Source organism: Zootoca vivipara, chromosome 7 (assembly GCF_965207765.1).
Source record: "Zootoca vivipara chromosome 7, rZooViv2.hap1.1, whole genome shotgun sequence".
Taxonomy (NCBI): Eukaryota; Metazoa; Chordata; class Lepidosauria; order Squamata; family Lacertidae; genus Zootoca; species Zootoca vivipara.
Window position 1 is genome coordinate 63,930,572 of NC_142590.1, and position 20,938 is coordinate 63,951,509.

The 20,938-nt window shown below is 45.1% G+C and overlaps 1 protein-coding gene across 10 annotated transcripts in view; it reads right to left on the reverse strand.

Moving 5' to 3' along the window:
• NAV1 (neuron navigator 1) overlaps positions 1-20,938 on the reverse strand; it is a 275,085-nt gene that overhangs the window by 176,891 nt on the left and 77,256 nt on the right. For 7 of the 10 annotated variants that reach the window (XM_088674459.1, XM_088674458.1, XM_088674457.1 and 4 more), the window contains exon 4: positions 4,038-4,898. The exons of the other annotated variants lie outside the window; for them this stretch is intronic. In XM_088674459.1, coding sequence (XP_088530585.1) covers positions 4,038-4,898 — 861 coding nt within the window. The remainder of the gene's footprint in view (positions 1-4,037; positions 4,899-20,938) is intronic. 10 annotated transcript variants of the gene reach the window in all.

Here is a 20,938-nt window from a genome sequence, read left to right on the forward strand (position 1 = left end):
TTTCTGAAAATGGCAGCACTGATGTGCTACAGTCACCAAAAAAGACAAACAGAATGTGATGATTGTTTTTTTAAAAAAAAAATTATTATTATTTTAAAAAATTACAGTACTGCACTTTTTAAGCAGTCCTGGCTATATTACCGGTACATAAAGAGAAAGAGAAAGCTATAAAAGACAAACAGGAACAACAAAGGTTACCAGGAATAGGATTCCTTTTATGCAAAGTAAAGCAATAAAAATATATTTAAAAAAGCTTCAACCTAAAAAAGAAGATCCCAAAGAAGGGATAAATAATATATGCAAAATCACAAGAGGACAGAGGTAAATAAGAGGTTTCCTGCTCTTTCAACAAGACACAGCAGAAACAAGAGTAAATATTTTTTCTCACGGTTCACATTGGACTCTCTGCCAACAGTATAACTTAATCCAAGAACTAGGTAATTTGATGGAAGACAGATATAGGAAGTTCAAATTCAGGGTGTCCCTAGCATTATGCTTCCAAGATTACAAGCAAAAGGAATTCACTACTCTGTTGTAACCCCATGCAATTATAAATTAACTGAAGCATTCAATTCTGGCAGGGGCAGGGACTGGGTTAGATATACATCTCATCTGACAGAGTATAGCTCTTTATATATTCTTAGGACTTTCCTGTAACCTTCCCCTCTCTTCATCCAGCTCAAGAATGCAAGTTAATGGGGTCATTCAACATGTGCTCAGGGTGCTCCAGGTGTTGGTGGTGGTAATGGTAATGGTGGGTGGGGTTTTTTGGGGGGGAGGGGTTAAACAGAATGAAGAATCTGGAGATCAAGGTAAGCTCCAAATTCTTCATTTTACAAAATGGGAACTACCATAAGTGCACATGTTTCTACATGATACAATAGTGAGGCAATAGAAGGAGGTGCAAGGAAGGGGCAGAAAGCAGGTTTCATTATTCAATTGTCTTTTTTCCTAGTCCAGACTAGTTCTCACACACTGTTCAGCTTTTACAAGCTACATCTTCCTTGGAATAGAGGGGATGGGAATAAAGGCAGCAGGTCAATTATCAGCCAAGGCTGCAGTGTGATCTCCTTTCTGGAGGTAGCTTTGGGGAAATGGAAGCCCAAGTGTTTCCACTAGAAACACAAACCAGCTGCTGAGCAACCTGCTTCTTCTATACCCCACTGGACAAGCAAAACCAAGCCTCTAATTCCTATATCACATTTTGCTGTGATTTTTAAAAAACATATATTCATTTGCATACAAAAAAGACTGGTCTTTGCTACAGCCAAGAGCGGGATGGGGGATACACTACACAGAAGTTTCACTCTATGGATTTACAGACTTGTAATTCCCAAATGGCAGCCCTCCCCGCCATTCCCTTCCATGAATTTGCCAATGCTACCCATTCTAATGTCCAGTTATATTTGCTACACCAGCCTTGCATGGTACTCTCCCCAGTTCTGCCAATGCCCAGTAACTATGATACAAATCTTTACGTTCTATGCTGGCTCTGCATTCTGTTTCCACCCTCACTCCAGCATTATCTAGTAATTCATAGTTTTCCCTGCACAAAGATAGCACACTGTCATTTTTCAAAATGGCACAAATATTATTTTGCCATGAATATTGTCACACCATCTTCAAATGTGATGGGGTACACACCCAAGCATAAACTGTTTTCCTACAGAGATATTATCTCCATTTAGGAAAAACAGGAAGCTGCCTTCTTACAGAAAGGACAGTCATCCATCTAGCTCAGCACTGTCAATATTCAGTGGCAGCAATTCTCTGGGCCTTTCAGGTGGAGTTCCCCCCCCCCAGCTCTATTTGGAGATGCAAAGGGTTGAACCCAACATATGAAGCATGTGCTCTTTTGCTAAGGTACTGCCCTTTCTTCGCTATCATGTGTAACAGTACCCTAATTGCACATATTCCATTTACCATCCTCAATCAGCAGCAGGCCCTGCAGTGATGTCAGCACTCCACATTCTAGACCAGGCACCCCCAAACTTCGGCCCTCCAGATGTTTTGGACTACAATTCCCATCTTCCCTGACCAGTGGTCCTGTTAGCTAGGGATCATGGGAGTTGTAGGCCAAAACATCTGGAGGGCCGCAGTTTGGGGATGCCTGTTCTAGACCCATGTTCTACCTGTCATAAAGTCCTTCAGCTCCAACCCTTATTCCAGCTCCTTATTCCAGCACTGAGCTCCCTATCTTGCATTCCACAGCATCTAATTACCAGTCCCCTCCTCCATAACCACTCCCCTGCTGTGCTCCTGCAGCCTCAAATTACAGTTCTGGTCTGCCATCCCACATAGATAGTGCTGTTGGCACCTGAATCTATGCCCTTTGCTTAGTTCAGTCAGTAGCAACAGTTGCAGTCAATGCAAAGGGTGTGGTAGTTTTGCAAGATATGGGCAGCATGTGAAGGCAATTTAAACATTCCTAAGTTTCTAAAAGCGCCAACCTAGTGCCCATCATTCCCAACTTTCTGCTCCTAAATGCAGAAGCTTCTGTTTGAATTATCTTCCTGCTGTTCAGTTACAGAAGCATTTACAAGGCAGGAGAGGAACAGGGAGTTTTGTATTCCATAGTGATAGATCATTACTAGCTGAGCCGTTGCATGGAAACCAAATTGTTGGTGCTTAGGAGGTACTGCTATGTATTCCCTTATGCTTAAGCCTATGACATCTGCAAAGCAGCCATTCCTGGGTGGGTGTCTCGAATAGAGAGATTCCAGGTGGAGTAGAGCAAGAGCAGCACTGAAGCGCTAGCAACTGCTGCTCCTATGCAGATCTCCCTAGTAACCAAACAGGGTCTATTCCTCTCTGTCTGTTCTGGAGGCACCGACACATCCTTCCTTCCCCACTGCCATGTACCCCACTGTCATGTTGCAGGCTTTCATTTCAGCTGCAGCTGGCATGGGAGCTGTGTTAGCGACCACTCCCCTCTTTCACCAACAGCAACCAGAAGGCAATGACGGCTCATTCTGTGCCCTGTGTGCACACCCCCTTATGGGAAATGCAGACACAGCCTGCAATCCAGCTGTCTTGCAGCATCTCACAGTCCTTGCTGCTTCAGCTCCATGGATGACAGCCCATGTTGCAGTCACAATTTCTGCTTCTCTCTCTCTCATGCATGCATACCTCCTTCACAGGTTTGCCATAAGGATGCTCGCATGGCATAGCTGCATACGCAGCAACAGACCTTTTCGACTGTTCCTCCCTAATATAGTAAAGGGGGTGCCATCCATTTTAACACCAATTACGGCATCCTCATGCAATCACCATCTCCACCCATTGCTGCTGAACCCCCAGGTCTGGGTTCGTTCTATTCTTACAGCTCTGCCTTGCTAACTAAATCTACTCTGCTTCATCAGCTAAAATGCAATAATCATGATGATGATGATGATGATGTTTCTCTCTACCTTGCTTTCACTTAACCTGGCTGTCTTGAGCAAAAGAAAAAAGAACCAGAATCATATTTATCTTCCCTCCTGCCCACTTCTGCTACCTGTTTCACCTTTGCACAGAAAACTGGGGGATTTTAACTAACATTTATTAGTATGCTGGCTCAATTAGGTTTGAGGTGCCTCTTTTGGAGGGAGCCTGGAGGGTTTTTCTGGGTGGAGGGCAGGGAGGAAAGACAGCCTATTTTGCTATACTCAAGGGATAAACCAAAAATAAATGAATGAATGAAGAAGGCAATAGGAAAGCCTCTTGGAGTGCTTAGTTAGAAAATAAGCAAGCTGAAGTGGTCTACTTTGGAGCCGAACTTGCTTGCTCCTCACACTTACCGGTAAAAATCGCCTTGCCCCCTACAAGGCAAGGCAGTCAGACGCTACACCGCATCCCTATGCAAAGAGAGCAAGAAAGCCTGCGGAGGATCACCCTCCAATCCATGCAGGCACCCCAAAACCAAGAGCGCCGGCTGACACCTGTCCTCTGGGTAGGGGACGCTCACTCCTCCCCCCACTCAAGTCTCCCCAATAACCTTCACCGAGTAATGCAGCTTTCCATCCATGGGGAGGGAGGGACGGCAGAGACGGACTCACCGAGCATCTGGCTGAAGAGCAGCTGCTCCAGATCGCCCAGCACGGTGACCACCAGCTCGGGATCCACCTTCAGGAAAGCCTTCTCCTCCGACGGCGCCCCTTTCCCGGCCGGCTGGGTGGCCGCTTGCTGCTGCTGCTGCTTCTGTTGCTGCGCCGCCTTGCCTTTGCTGGAGAGGATCTCGTCGTCCGACTTGAGGTCGTCGCTGCCGCTACCGGCCTCGGGCGCCTTGCTGAGGGGCTTGACCTCGGCGTAGGGCCCTCGCGGGATGCGGCTGGGCTTGCCCAGGTTGGAGGGCAGCGGCGCCAGCGGCGGCGGAGGCTTGTTGCCGGCGGCCGGGGGCGCGAGCTTGGCCTGGAAGAGCGAGTGCTCGGAGCGCGAGAGGTTCTTGGACATGAGCGGCGGCGCCTCCTTGCCGCCTTTGAGGCTCCGGCCGCCGAAGCCCTTGGCTGTCTTGGCCATGTCGTCGCTCCACTTGGGCTCGTATAGCTGCATCTTCTTCTCGCTGTCCGTCAGGAAGGACAGGTTGGTGAGCGACTTCTGCTTGCGCAGGTTCGAGGCAAGCGGTCCTCGGCCCTCCACGCTGCCGGCCTTGAAGACCTTCAGCTCAGCCGGCGCCTTGGGCGCAGCCACGCCGCCGGGGCCCTTGGCGCTGGAGCGCTTCTGCATCATGACCCTGTGGTTGCCGTCGCCCGACGACGACGACGCCTGCTTCTTGTAGCCCCTCAGCGCCTCCTCGGGCCCTTCGTCGCCGCTTAGCTCCGCGTCGCGCTGCAGCCTCCTGACGTCGTTGCTGTTGCCGCCGCCGCTGCCAAGCATCTTCTTCCCGCCCGCCGCGAGGAAACCATTTAAAAGCCCAGCCTCTGAAGCAACGAAGGGAGAAGAAAGAATGAAAGAAGGAGGAGAGGAAAAAAACGGGAAGGTCGGAGGAGGGGGAGAGAGGGGAGAGAGAGCGGGTGGGGGAAGAAGGGAGGAGGAGGAGGTGGGATAAAACAGAAAAAAAGAGAGAGACACGCTATCAAAGCAGCCGGTGCCACCTTCCCCGCCCCGGCGCGCGCTCACAGAAGCGCAGAGCGCCCGGCCCCTCCTATCTCCTCCAGCGCCGCTGGGGAAACTGAGGGGGGAAGCGAAGCGAGAGGCAAGGCGAACAAAAACGGGCCCTCCCTGCCCGCCTGCGAGATGCTGCCGCCTCGGCAGAGAAAGGGAGTGGAGTGGGGGCGCGAGACGCGCGCGAGGCTATTTCTGGCTCTGGAGGAGGCGTGTGTAATTGTGCGTGAGTGAGGGTGTGTGCGCGTGTGGACATCGGCGAAGAAGTACGCGTGCGCGCGCACTCGCGGAGCCTGCCTGCCTGCCTGCCTCCGCGCTTGAGAGGAGAGCAGGGCGCTTTCGACAGCGGAAGGCAGGCATAGGCGGGGAAGGGGGAGACTTCGTGGCAAGGCACTCCAGCAGCCAGTCCCCACAGGGGGGAGAGGCACCGCACCTGACAGACACCCTGGGCACAGGAGCCAATTCCTTGGGGCTGAGATTCCTTTGCCCCCCCATAAAATATTGGGGGGACCGCCCCCAAAAGTCGATAGGCATTGCTATTCAAATTGTGTGCGTGCCTCGCGTCATGTGATTATGTGGGGTGGGGCTTATCCTCTCAATATTTTATTCAAGTTGGCACCCCTGACCTTGGGGCCATTTTTGGCCCACCAGAGATCCATGCATGGAAATCTCCTGTCCTGTCCTCCTCCCGGAGAGCCCCAGAAGCAGAGCTAGGGCTAGCTCTCTCTGCCATTAGGCGGAGTGAAGCAGTTGCCTCAGGCTGAGGATGCTGAGAGTGGGAGTTGGGCGAGCCCCCCTTCTGCTCCCCTTGAGACTCCAAATCTAGCCCACCTTAGTCTTCAGGTGCAGCGATAGAAGCTGCCTTGTTGCCAGCATTGAAGAACAAAATTAGTTGCCAGTTCAGTTGTATGGGGAATGGTGGCAACAGCTTGTCCACCAAAACTTATTTGGCACAAAAGGCTACTTAGAAGGTTCCCATTTTCAAGACTGCAGCCCCTTCTGTTCTGGAACCCGTTTTCCCGAAAACTCACCACCTGGGAGTGACTAGTGCTGAAGACAAGGCAATCTGCACATGCTTAAGTGCACTGCTTGATCATATGTTGCAAGAATGAACCTTGGCATTGAAAGTAGGAAAGCCCTGTTGAGCCTTGACAAAGGTTTTCTCTGGGGTGTCCATCAGGCTTTATTGCATGCAAATCAGCTCCTTCCTTCCCTTGCAATTCCACAGGAATCACTTCCTATTACAAAATGCACCATATACTGGACAAGACCCAAGACATGGTGTGAATGTGTTGTATATACCACAGCCAATTAGTTTCCCAGCATGCCTACACATAGCAATATGCACACATATTCATCACTTGACATGATGACACCCCAAAAGAGAATCTTGCCATTTCTTATTCTGAAGGAGCTTCCATGTATGAATTCAGCAGAGCATGAAACAGCCTTCCTTGTCCCATGTCACCATGGAAAAGGTTCAACAGCTACTCAGAAAGGGTCAGTGGCAAGCCCAGAAAAAGAATTCAGGAATCTTGAGCTCCCACTGCTTAGCACTGACAGAAGAACAGCCCTTGCCTGTGCAGAAAGATTATCAGCTTTCACATATAGAACAGATAGTGGTATCAGACTGCTGTCTCTGTGCAGTGATCCAAACCAAACCCGTTTCCACAAGAGGCTGGTATTAAAAATAATTCCTGCTACCACATCTATGTGTGGCACTGGCCAAGGCGGCACAAAATAAGCCTGCCGCTTTCAGTTCCATGCTCCAATATGAAACACGAAACTATAACACACACAAGAAAAAACACTGCAAACACATGAAAACATGGGACTGTGCTAGTTATACTGACCTTGCAGCTTGCAGGGATCTCTTGTGCCGAAACTAGCTTATTTATTATACAGTTTGTATCCCACTCTTCCACTGCCTAAGAGGGGGTGGGGAACTTGTAGTACTTCAGAGGCTGTTTAACTACAACTTCCATAATCCCTGAATGCTGGTCAGGACTTAATGAGACTGGCTTGAAGGATGCTCCAGGCACCTAACCTTAATTTTAAAACAATTCATAAAACAGATCCGAAAAAGTGCAAACCAAGCAGCATACTGTATATTTAAAAAACAATAAAGGAGGAACAGGAACCTGCCAAAACAAAACAAAAACTTTAGCTAGCAACAAAAGACCAACTAAGTAGGGGGTAGAATCTCTCATAGCAGAGAATTATATGCCCTGGTGCAACAACAGAAAAGGATTTATATTCTCAACAAAAAAATCCTTCCAGTAGCACCTTAGAGAGCAACTAAGTTTGTCATTGGTATGAGCTTTCGTGTGCATGCACACTTCTTCAGATACACACCTTCTTGTATTCTCATCAGCCATACTAGAGGCTGGGAAGAAACCATTATTTAGGCACCCTGCTCCCAAACTGTCTAGGCTGTTAAAGATAATGGACACTTTGAGCTATGCTCAGAAATGAACCTGTAGTCAGTGAACGTGCTCCAAAAATCCAGCAATAACCATGAGTTGTTTTTAGGTCTTGTGGACATTCCCCAGCCTCCTTCAAGGGGGGAACTAGTGTAGCCTCGCGCCAAAGAGAATTAACCATGAGCTATGAAATCCCCAGTTCAAATATTGCCTATGTCATTGGTTCTAGGCAAGGTATTTTCTTTCCAGTGGGATAATAATGCTGTTGACCCCCCTTTTGTTGTTAAGGATTACTGAGATAATGTGTGTGAAGTACTTTGACTACTATAGCACTATTAGTAGTGCTATAGTATTACTAGCAACTGGTGTTAGGTGCCTCAGCATTATTTAGTACCGGTATTATGAGCCCTCAGACCACAGAGCTCTTTGCTTTCTTCACTGCTTGTGCTAACACTCTGCTCCAAAGATACTTAAGACAACAAAGAACCTGGTAGCACCCATAAATGTATTATGGCATAACTGCTTGTGGACTAACATCTACTTATGTCAGATTCAATTTATGAGATTGCAACCTGACGGTTGCAGTGGAATGTCTTTACAAATCAAAATTCAAAGGATTGCAGCTTCATTGTAAATTATAGTACTACTGAGCTGAGAACACAAAGATCCCTGAGTAGCAGGATTAAGACCATACATTTGTGGGCCAGTCTCTAAGAATAGTTCTGTGTGTCCAACCATAACTAGCCCAGCCTGGTGGAAAAAGAAGTTCTAGTGCAGAGAGCAATCCATTCTGAGAAAATCACCAGTATGTTTTAATGAATATTTTCCATTTTTATTTTAAACCACTTAGAGGTGTTGGTTTTTGTGATTAAATGATATAGAAATCTGTTAAATAAATACTTTCAGGGATCCTAAAGTGAAGAAATAGTCTGTATCTTGTGGCCTAAAGCCAGGCAAGACTCAGCCAGTCTACTCATGGTGGGTGCCACAGGCATCCATAAAGCAAACTGCTATGAGAGGAAGTGGCCACTCAGTCCTGAGTCACTACAGCATTGCTGGTCAGCCGAAACCAGTCCTTAAATTCCCAACCAATTAAGATAAAATAGGGCAGGCCCTGTTATCTCAGCAGGGAATAGACAGTGACTTGGAGCTGTTAATGTCTCATGCATGTTATTCAGACTATGTGGGCTGGTGCTGGGGTTTGGCTTGAACTACAGCTATTCAGAAAGAGAACTTTGCCTTCAGGACATGTGCAATATGAGGAGGAGAGATGGCTTATCATAGGCTGAGCAGGAACCTAAAGAATCTGAAGAGACTGTTCTGTAGAGCTGCAGCAGCATGAAACTCCTTTCCCATACATAAGATCAGGTGGCCATGTGTAGAACTTAGTTGTGAATCACATGATTAACATTTCTCTCTGCTTCTCAGTCCCATGCTTTACAAGTGCTTCTACGTTCCTGATATGTTAAAGCAAAAAAGAAACCCCACAAAAAACCCTATTTTTTGCCAACTTTGATTGAAGGAAATGCTCCAGCAGGTATAATTCTGCATTGTGAATCATAGTACTATAATGACTACAGGAAATAAACATTTTATTGTTGTTGGAAATAAACAACATTTTGTTGTAGAAAAAGGTTGTGTATTCTGAAAGTAATAATAATAAAATGAGCATCTGTAACTATGTACAGGCCTGGATGGACACCCAACAAATATTAAATGTCTCAAAAATAAGGAGCTGATTCCAGCATCAGTCCTGTAGGGTCCTTTCGTGCTCACGCCACCCAGGTACTAAACCTTCCCTATTTGTTGATACCCCTATCATCTGCCATGTTCTGTGTGGTCATTTGTGGTAATGTGTGGACAGATCACTGACTAATACGCTTCACAATGGCTATCAAGATTATACCTCAACACAGGCTTCAAGGAAGGAAACCAAGGCGCAAAATGAACACTCAAGCCCTTCAAGATCCCATTAAGCAGGATTGCTTCCAAACGACTCTTAAGGACCATCTGCTTTCAGAATTCCCCGATAACATCGAGGAACACTGGACCAAGCCAAAAACATCCATTATTGCAGCCTGTGAACAAACTATTGGATACCAAACCAAGAAACACCAGGACAGGTTTGAGGAGAATGACAGTGAGAATGAACACATGATTGACAAGAAAAGGAAGGTCTTTCAGATCTGGCAAAGAGATAGAAAATGTGCCACTAAGAAAAAACCTATGTCAATGCTAAGGCTGAGGTTCAAAGAAGAACCAGAGAACTAAAAAGCACCTGGTGGATTAAAAAAAAGCTCAAGAGATCCAGCACTTAGCCGACACCCATGATGCACAGAATTTCTTTAAAGCCACAAAGACCATCTATGGGCCAATAAATCATGGCATATGCCCCCTACGCTTAGCAGACGGTAACACACTTCTAAAAGATAAAGAAGCACTGCACTGGAAATAACATTACCAACATCTCCTTAACCGCAACTCCCCCGTAGTTGCTGAGGTCTTCTCACAAATGCTGCAAAAACAAGTTAGAGATGAGCTTGCAGTATCTCCAAATCTGGGAGAGTTGTGTACAGCTAGTAACCAAATGAAAAACAAAAAAGCCAGTGGACCTGATGGGATACCTGCCGAAATCTTAAAAGTTGAACTTACACAACAACTTCACAAGCTCATCGAAAAAATCTGGGAAAGAAAAGAGATCCCAGCAGACTTTAGGGATGCCAAAATTATCAATCTCTTTTAAAAAGGTGACAGAACTAATTGGGAAACTATCAAGGCATCTCTATTAGCTGCAGCTAACAAAATTCTTGCAAGGATCTTAGCAAACAATCTCTTAACAATATCCGAGGTGACCCTTCCTGAATCCCAAAATGGTTTTCGGCCTTCCGAGGGGACAGTGGACATGACTTTCACCGCTCGACAGCTTCAAGAAAAATGCAGAGAGCAAAACCAACCCCTGTATATGGCATTTATTGACCTGACTAAGGCTTTTGACACTGTAAATCATAATGCCTTGTGGACTGTCCTTCTGAAAATTGGCTCCCCAGATAAATTTGTAAACATCATTTGGCTTCTCCATGATAATATGACAGCAACAATCACAGATAACAATGGCTCTCAAAGTGAACCATTCACAGTGGGATCAGGTGTTAAACAGGGTTGTGTTATTGTCCCAACTCTATTCAATATTTTCATTGCCATGATCCTACACTTTGTCGAAGGGAAACTCCCCACCGGAGTAGAAATCATATATCAAACAGATGGAAAGCTCTTCAATCTGAGCAGGCTGAAAGCAAAGAGTAAGGTTACCGTAACTTCTATCATAGAGCTTCAGTATGCTGATGACAATGTAATGTGCTCACACTCAGAGGATGACCTCCAAACCATCCTAAATATCTTTGCAGAAGCTTACGAAAAGCTTGGCCTATCACTCAACATCCAAAAAAGCAAAGTGCTGCACCAACAAGTACAAAATAACCCCTTTGCAGTGCCACAAATCCAACTTAGTGCTGTAACATTGGAAAATGTTGATCACTTCTCCTACCTAGACAGTTATCTTTCCACAAGGGCCAACATTGATGCTGAAATCCAGCATTGCCTGAGCTCTGCGAGTGCGGCTTTCTCCCGATTGAAGTGCAGATTGAAGTGCAGGGAAACCAAAATGCTTGTTTACAAAGCTATTGTACTACCAACCTTACTGTATGCTTGTGAAACATGGACCACTTACAAACTCCTCAAAAGATTCCATCAACAGTGTCTCCGAAAATTTTTACACATCACTTGGGAAGACAGGTTAACTAATATCAGTGTACTGGAAGAAGCAAAGATCACCAGTGTTGAAGCAATGATTCTTCAACATCAACTTCATTGGAGTGGTCATGTTGTGCGGATGCCTGATGATTGTCTTCCAAAGCAACTACTCTATTCCGAACTTAAAAATGGAAAGCGTAATGCTGGTGGTCAACAAAAGAGGTTTAAAGACTGTCTCAAGGCAAATCTTAAAAAATGTAGTATAAACACTGACAACTGGGAAACACTGGCCTGCGAGCGTTCCAGTTGGAGAACAGCCTTTACCAAAGGTGTCATGGGCTTTGAAGACACTCGAACTCAGGACGCAAGGGAGAAACATGCTAAGAGGAAGGCACGCTTGGCAAATACACACCATGATCAACTCCCGCCCGGAAACCAATGTCCCCACTGTGAAAGGACGTATGGATCCAGAATTGGCCTCCGCAGTCACTTATGGACTCATTGTTAAAACCGTGCTTATGGAAGACATCTTACTCGGCTACGAATGATCGCCAAAGGAGGAGGAGGAGGAGGAGGTCATTTGTGGCTCCCAAAACTGTTGTTCCCAGCATAGTGTCCACACCACTAAATAATGGAAACATTTAATCAGCTGACATCAATGTGTCTAAGTTGGCCCATGGGGGTGGAGAGGTAAAGATCTAGCCAAAAAATTCCCCACACTTGCCTTATAAACCATTGTCACAAGTTCCCACCACCTACTTATTCTACTGACTAATACAGGTTAGAAACAGTCCCACCTACAAAAGTTCCAGAAGTGGTGCAGGATATCTGTGAACATCATCTCCTGTATGTTTCCTCACCCTACATTAAAAGCAGCAATCGGGTGGGAGTGGATCAGGGCCTTGGTAATAGCAGAGGAGGTAACTCCATTTTCTTGATTTAAATTGCAGAAGACTGCATAGGCGGGGGGGGGGGAGGAACTAGTGCACTAAGAAATAGTTAAGCACCCTGCCCATGGGGTAGCTGATAAAAGCTTAAGACAACAAACAAACAAACAAACAAACAAAGCAGATCCAAAATACAGCTATTTTTCTCAAATTCGGTTATTTGTGCTTAGGACCACAGACTAATGGCCCAGCCCTATGCGCTGATACTGAGGGAGATGCAATCATTAATAATGACGATTCTATCCCCGCACACTGGTACAAATCCCAGTTCCAATACAGAGGCATCCATACCTCCCAGAAACTGGAGCAGGATTGGGAGGCCTGGCTGAATTAAAGCCAAATGCCTGTGGCTTTTGTCTAAGGGTACAGACAGCAGCTCATCTCCATAGTAATGATTCCACATCATCCCTGCCTCTCCCTTCTTAGACAGCTGGACTCAGCTGCTGCTTCTCTGTGCCTCTGTCGCCTTTGTCTATACAGCTATCATGTTAAGGCTGCAAGCTTATGCCTGCTTTCCTGAAAGTGAGTCCTTTTGAGATTTACTTTTATTCACTGAGCAATCTTTAAGGTGGTGGTGGTCGATTCTGTGGAGGACCAGCCACCACTCCCTAATCCCTGCAGCTCAAGCCAGCCAGGACTGAAATTGGGGGAAGATTTTCCAGTGACACTCCACAATCTTTCAAATTTACCCCTCCAACTGACATTAATGGCATGCTTTTTTGCCGTTTCCAGGGCCATGCTAGGGAAGTAAGGGGGACCTGGGTTCAGCACATCCAAGCTTTCCCCTGGCACATCCCTAGACTGCTCTATCTCTTGTCTTGCTGGTCTCAGAGCACCACTACTGGTAAAACAATGGTTGTATGAATTTTCACCACTGTACCATGATGGCCTTGACCTGCAGGTCATCTACAGTATCCAACATCCCCAAACGTGTCCTCCCAGGGAAATGCTCATGCCCAGAGTGCCCCATGAGTACCCTCGGATTAGCTGCAAACTTTGGGTGCGATTCACCTAACCAGTTTCATCAGTGGAAGGACAAAAATTGCAAAATGGGGCTTTCCACCCTCTCTTCCCCCCACTGTGTTCCCCAAATTGTCCTGGTAGGGTTTAGGAGAACCCTCAGAACAGGGTGCAGGGGGAGGAGAAGGGATTATTCCACCTGACAAACTGAAATGCCTGTACTGCAAGAGTGCAACTTCGAAATCTACTCATTGCACCTGTTGTCCACTGAGCAGAGGTACTGGATCACTCAATGGTTTGTTGTGGTACCTTCTGCTTGCATTTGAAAAGCTGAGAAATCATCACCTCCCTCAGATGAAATGATTGCTTGCCTGGGTGGAGAATGTGGGGTGAAACGGCTGTTTCAGCAGCTTGGCACTTCAATTTGAGAGCCCTTCAGAGGCAAGAAATGCAGAGAGCAGATCAGGTGGTTTCAAGTGAAGTGCGAAATGCCACATCTATCCTGCAGATTGGAAGTTACTCAGTTTCCTTTTCGAAACAAAACTAGCCACTCCGGTGCAGAATAAAGTCCCAAGGCCAAATACTACCTGCGTTCAGAAGAATAAAGCTTGAGATGCTAACAGGACAGTTCATTTCTAAATTCCCAAAAGCAGAGTTGCCACACTTGCACATCATCCCCAAAAGGACAGTGCAGATTTGCATATAATTTGCATGTGCTAATTTATATGTCTAGGTGCAAATTTAGAAATAACTACTATTATTTAAATGAAAATGCAGTGCAATCAAACAGTTCAACTAGCACAAAGACTGTGCAATGGAACTTCCTCACCCTCTCCCTGCACACCCCCTGTGCGCCCTGTAATTTTGCTCTGAAGGGTTGGGGAAACACCCAGAGCAGAGGGGGGGGCAGGAATGCAGGGAGAGGCAGGTAAAACCTCTTGTCCTAGTGGAACTGTTTCATTGGATACTACTCAATACATCTGACCATGGTTGGGAAAACTGAGCAGGTAACCTGTATGCTATCCTGTTGGTGGGCAATTTCAGAGCCCTTTCTCTCCTTTCTTATGGTTAAATAGCTATTAACTGAAGTTAATAACAAGACCACCATTCCAATAGAGGAGTCCTTCAAGCAGAGGACTTTCCTTTGTATAGTAGGACATATGTCCACTCTACGGAAAACTGATCTCAACCTCTTAGAGCAGCAGATTCCATAGAAGGCTCAACAACCAGTTTGTGGATCTTTTCTCTTTTCAGAAGCCCATAGCAGAGAGCTTTGGCTCCAGTTAACCCTACTCCTGAATTCTAGAATAGCATTAAATACCAGAAAACACCAGGAGTATTAAATGCCAGCAAATCCATATTATGCACTCATATAATACATGACACAAAGCAAACATTTCATAAATTAATTTCCATGTTTAATAATTACTGCCATATATCTCTTTTTACAAAAGCTGCAGTTTTCTTGGAAGCATTGAGATCTAAGAAAGCAAAGAGAGAGGAGAGCCATAACTCATCAGTTAGCAGGAAGAGAGTGATGTTCAGGGTAGAACTACACATTCGAAGAACTTCCAGAAGGGTAGCTGTGTTAGTCTGTTACAGCAAAGACTCTTGCAGAAGATAAACACATTTATAATGGCATATAAGCTTTCATTGACCCTTCTCCCCACCACACACACAACACTACACATTATAGACACTCAAAAGGCAGCACTGTGTTAGGTTTTTCCTGTTGCCTTCATAACATGTCATATGCCTTACATTTTTGGGGGATGTCATTACACTATTTCCTTGCCTCCACCAGCAGCATCCTGTGAAATGAATCAGCAGGCAGTGAAACACGTAGCTCAATGACCCATGAGTATGAGGAGTGTAGAGGGGAATGTGATGCTAGGTTGCTGGGTTTGGTGGCAGACCTGTGTCTGAATCCCTTGCATCAATGTACCTTTGCCAGCTCTGCAAGCAGACCACATTTTGCATTTGTATCCAGGAACAGGTAGAAGGCATAATGCTCATGTTAGGGGATAAAATAAAAATATATAGCTCCTTGCCATTTCTGAAGGAAGACCTATGCCAGTATTCCCTGATTTGAAAATAAAACAAAAGATTTTGCAATGCTCCTAGTCACATAAGTAGCTCCTGTGATGTTCTTTTTCATAACAGGGGAAATTAAAAATATTTCAAAACATAACATCTCAGGCATCCTGTCTGATGAGATGATGAGAATGCTGCTTATGTGTAGTGGTGCCTGAGTAGTAGTGGAGGAGGAAGGGGACATGCCTTGATCAGCTAACAGACAGGTAGGAGGAGCAAAGGTACCTCAGTAACCAGAATGACCATTTCTACTTTTGGTTTTAAACAAGCCATTGGCAACTGGGCAACTGGAATTTTGCACTTCTGGTGTCTACACAATGTGAATCAATGACTCTGTCTCAGTAAAAAGCACCCGCTCTCTTATTTGGCTTAAGCTTAAAGGTAAAGGGACCCCTGACCATTAGGTCCAGTCGTGACCAACTCTGGGGTTGCGGCACTCATCTCACGTAATTGGCCAAGGGAGTCGGCGTACAGCTTCCAGCATGTGGCCAGCATGACAAAGCCGCTTCTGGCAAACCAGAGCAGCACACGTTTACCTTCCCGCTGTAGCAATACCTATTTATCTACTTGCACTTTGACGTGCTTTTGAACTGCTAGGTTGGCAGGAGCTGGGAACAAGCAATGGGAACTCACCCAGGGATTCGAACCACCGACCTTCTGATCGGCAAGCCTTAGGCTCCGTGGTTTAACCCACAGCGCCACCCGTGTCCCTGGCTTAAGCTTACCATATGCTAATAGAGGAACTGGGAACTGAACTCAGGGAGTCCTACTTTTCTTTCATGAAACCTTATCCAAGGTTCTTTGATCAGCAGTGATGGACAATGTGCTGAGAGCCTGCTCACTGCTGCTGATCTCCCCTCTGCAGTGTACAGGGACCAGTTGCCTTCTAGTTACCCTGAGTTCACTGAAAGTGATGAGCTCGGCCAGGACCCTGCATGAACAGGCTCTTCATCCTAACATAGAACATGCTGCACAACCTCCGCAATGCACAGGGGTCTCTTAGCATGCAAGATTATATGGGGAAAGTTTCCTGTCCCTAGAACCTCTAAAACTTTTTTTAAAAGGACCTAAGGACCTCCAGATGTTGTTGGACTCCAGTTCCCATGAGCCCAACCAGCATGGCCCATGGTCAGGGATTATTTGAGTTGTGGAACAGAGGAAGCTGCATTATACTGATCCAGCCCATTGGTCCACCTAGTTCAATGTTGACTACATTGACTGGCAGCAGCTCTCCGGGGTTTCATGCATGGTGTCTCTCCCAATCCTCACTGGAGATCTACCCCTGAGCTATGGCCCTTCCTTAAAGTCCAACAGGGTCTGGCCAAAAGCTCCCTATCTCTGGTCTAAGTAGCAGACCGTGAGGTTTTGTCATTTTGATCCAGCAATTTCTGCTTTCAAAATAATGTGCTCTTCAGTTGTGAAAATGACCACCTCCAATGAGAGAATCGAAGATAATGTGTCTGATTTCTAGAAAGGGTTTTTCTTAGCCTTGGAGCCCTTTCATAGACTGTGGAGTGACTGAGTTTCAGGCACAAGAAATGTAACAAAATGTCAGCTCCCTGCTTCAGGGAACACTAGGCTGCTATCCTAGCATACTGTGTTTGTTTGGGAGTTGTTTTGGAGTAAGATCCATTGAACACAGTGGGATGCTTCCAAGAAAACATGTTGTTCACCTGTGCAACACAATCAGAATTGAAGTCTGGCCGTAACAATGTCTGGTTTAAAGCCAAGCAGTGATAAAACAGGCACACCACCCACCCAGAAGATAATAGCCTAAACTGCCCTTCTCCACCCCATCCCCAGTCATGCCCTAGGGACTGGAGCCTGCCTGAATGCTGTTCCATCATCCACAGAATTCCAACAAAATAAAGCAAAAGGAAGTGGGCTCTGATTATAGTCTCTCTTTTTTGGCTAATTATCCTTCCTGTGGGAGGGGGCAATTAGCTCTATCTGGTGACCTCACAGGATCCCATGGCAACAGACAGGATATATCGCATTAGAGGACATGGGGCAGGGTGGGAGAGAGACAAAAATTGCTTCAAGCCGAGAAATCAAGACTCAACTTTTCTGTGGCTTTTAGATCACTCCACTAGGGATCACAACTAGGATTTGGAAAGCGGTGGGAAACTAATCAGGCCGCCTATTGCTTAAAGCTTCTGCTAGCAATTGATGAAACACCAAACACCCCAGTGACCAAAATGTTGAGATCCAAAAGGGGAAAAGTTTTAACAGTCTTGAGACTGAGTTTCTGCCTCGGTGTCAGTCCAAAGAATCTCTTAGGTTATAGTGAAAGTAAGTATTTAATTATATTTAATTTATAGCTAATTAAATATTTTAATATTTACTGTTGTTTTTCAGTTTTAATTAATCAGATTTTCTTACAACAAAGATCAGTAAATAGTTGTTGATCTGATTGAGCACCTCAGGTTTTGCACATGTTTGGCATGCATTTTAATTGCCAATAGCACCAGTTAAGAAATCTAAATTAAGCAATAAATACATGTGGCACTTTAAATTGACTGGAAGCAAAATCAATGTCCATTGCAAACAATCAAAATTTAAATGTAGTAGACGAAGAAGAAGAGGTCTAAAATTAATCTACAATTCTGATTCTATGATTCTAATTTCTGTTCAAGAGATAGAGACCCATTTTGCACATTACACTGACCATAGTTTAGCACTGGGGGGGGAGCCTAGGTGAACCTTGGGCTCACCTGCTGCCCCCTTCCTCCTTGCTGGTGTGGCTGTGAAGCTTCTGCTTTTAAACTCACTTCCCATTATGTTATAAAACCACTTCTGGCTAGTTTAAAAAATATGTTAACAAGCAGTATTGCAGAAGCACTGCAACGTTTAACAATACTGTGATTACTTGTGAAAGGTAATAGAAGAAGAAGAAGAAGAAGAAGAAGAAGAAGAAGAAGAAGAAGAAGAAGAAGAAGAAGAAGAAGAAGAAGAAGAAGAAGAAGGAGGAGGAGGAGGAGAGGAGGAGGAGGAGGCAAGAGTAGTGCTCACTGCAACTTGCAGCAAAACGGCTCTCTTGCATCACTTCCTTGGGGGAACACAACTGGTGGATTCACTTGCAAGTTTGAGAAGGCACTGGTTGATGTCACCTTGCCCTGACCTCCTTTCTTGTGATCCCTCATGTGCCTGTCTGCTTGGTTGCTGAAGAGCAAGGCTATGCAAAGTGGGGAAGGGTGCCAAGATCTTGCAACTGAATGAATAAGTTGTGTCTAACTTAAAGTTTCACTGTCCGGGAACACGTGGATGCACACACAGTTCTCAACTGCAGGAATGTGACTGTGGTGTGATGAACCAGCACCCGACCAGATAAGGGGATGGGTTGCTTAATGCTGAAAAGTATTTGTATACTTGATCCTCTTTGTGCCTTAAGAAGTTTCCTCCCCTGAAGAAATCGAAGTATTGATTCAGTGTCTCAAACAAACAAACAAACTCCCCACCATCATTTAGAGAGGTCCTCTTCTGATGTTTGGGTTTCAGAGAATCCTTTAAGATCGCCTAAGTTTTTCTCATAATTGGTGCCATGGAGAGGGAATGACCCAGTTGAGCCAATATGCTTCTGATAATCAGGCGTACTCATGCTGTGTTCACACTCCCATTTAGGATGCACTCACTGCATTACCAGTGCTGTGTTTTTAATCCATGTCCCCATGACATTATCCAAAATGCATATGCATCCTGTACTTCATTATAAAATGCTACTGTTTGAAGTGTTGTTTCTCAAGCCAGCTTCACACCAGCTGGAGTCCTTACTTAAACTTTTCCTAATTCATCTCTAGCCTAAGTGGGAACACATCCCTACCCTGTCACTGACCTCTGGTATGTACAAACAGAAATGAATCTGACACTAACAAAGCTCTGCTGATGTGAACAGCTAGTGGGGAAAGAGCTGTGAAACACAACAGGGGGAAACAGCTTCATTGTGTACTAACACAGTACAGTGGAACCTCGGTTTATGAACACCTCGGTTTATGAATTTTCAGTTTATAAACGCCGTGGACCCATCTGGAACGGATTAATTCATTTTCCATTACTTTCAATGGGAAAGTTCACTTCAGTTTATGAATGCTTCAGTTTATGAACAGACTTCCAGAACCAATTACACCCATGCTTCAGTTTATGAATGCTTCAGTTTAAGTACTCCGCAGACCCGTCTGGAATGGATTAATCCACTTTCCATTACTTTCAATGGGAAAGTTCGCTTCAGTTTATGAACGCTTCAGTTTAAGTACTCCGCGGACTGTCTGGAACAGATTAATCCACTTTCCATTACTTTCAATGGGAAAGTTCGCTTCAGTTTATGAACGCTTCAGTTTATGAACAGACTTCCGGAACCAATTGTGTTCATAAACCGAGGTACCACTGTAATGTGAACAGATCCAATCCAGGGTGACTTTTAAAACAAAAAACAAGTGAAACCAGCCAATATCGGCAAGAGTGCCTCACTCAGCACAGATCTCACTCACCTAACTCTTACTAAGAAAAGATATCTGGATAATACAAACACAGGCACACTTAAAACTGCTGTGGTGTGGTGTGGTGTGGTGTGGTGTGTGTGTGTGTTTTCCTATCTGTCTTCATAACAAATAATGTTTAAGTAATACAGTAATCAAATTAGCAGAGACTTCCTGGCCAGCCTTTAACCATACAGTGTCTACTTGGGAGCTGGGTCACAGTGAGTTCAATGGGACTTGCTCCCAAATAAGCATATACAAAATTGTTGTTTTCAATGTTTTTAGGCCACTGTTTCCAAATCCTCAAAGCAAAACACACAACTTCCAGAGGGATAGCAGTGTTAGTCTGCTGGAGCAAACTTGTTGCCATTCATTCAAACACTGCAAAAGTCTATTTAAGAACTTAAAAACTGCCCTGGGAACCTTAGGGTTGAAGGGTGGGTTTAAAAATGTAATAAATATTTTAAAAGATGGGTATATAAGAAGATATATACCGTAGTATGTTACATTGTCCTATCTTAAATGTGGCATAGGCCAAAGCAATTACTGAAGCACTTCAAGCCAGCTTTGTTATTCAAAGCCTAGACAGCTAACCAGCTCTCTGTCACAGCATAGCATAACTGGAATCCAGAAGACATGCCAGACTAAGGAAGAGGAACAAAAGTAGCCAGAGGCACATCCTTTCTAAAGGACTCCAGGACTAAGAGGTAGTGTTATGACAAACCCACATGGTTAATCAGGGCATTCCAGTTACTATTTCACATTGCCCGGGGGGGGGGGGATTAAGGCATCCATGCTGGCCCATTGGGGGGGGGGATGCCAAAATCTGTATTATGCCAACCAAACTGTCAAAAAATATTGTGCAGGCTTTCAAGTTCTCTGAAAGTCTTCATCAGGTCAGATGGTAAATGAAGCAAGGAAACCAGGTGGAAGGTGGCAGGGGTGGAATGTAGCTAATGCCAATGGCATTAGTCTGCATTTGTTGAGAGTTATAAAGGGCCTGCCCATATGTGGACGAGTATCTTGCTGCTAAGGATCTGTCAGTTTTGGTTCTCTATTTCTCATTTTTTCCAAACCTAAATTCAGTTCTCCACATTTTTCACCAATTTGCCATTAAAAAAATGCTTCATGAAAATTAATCAACATTTAAGTGTGAATTCCTTCTTATAACCTCTTTTTTATATGCTGTTTTTTACTAGTGTATACATTT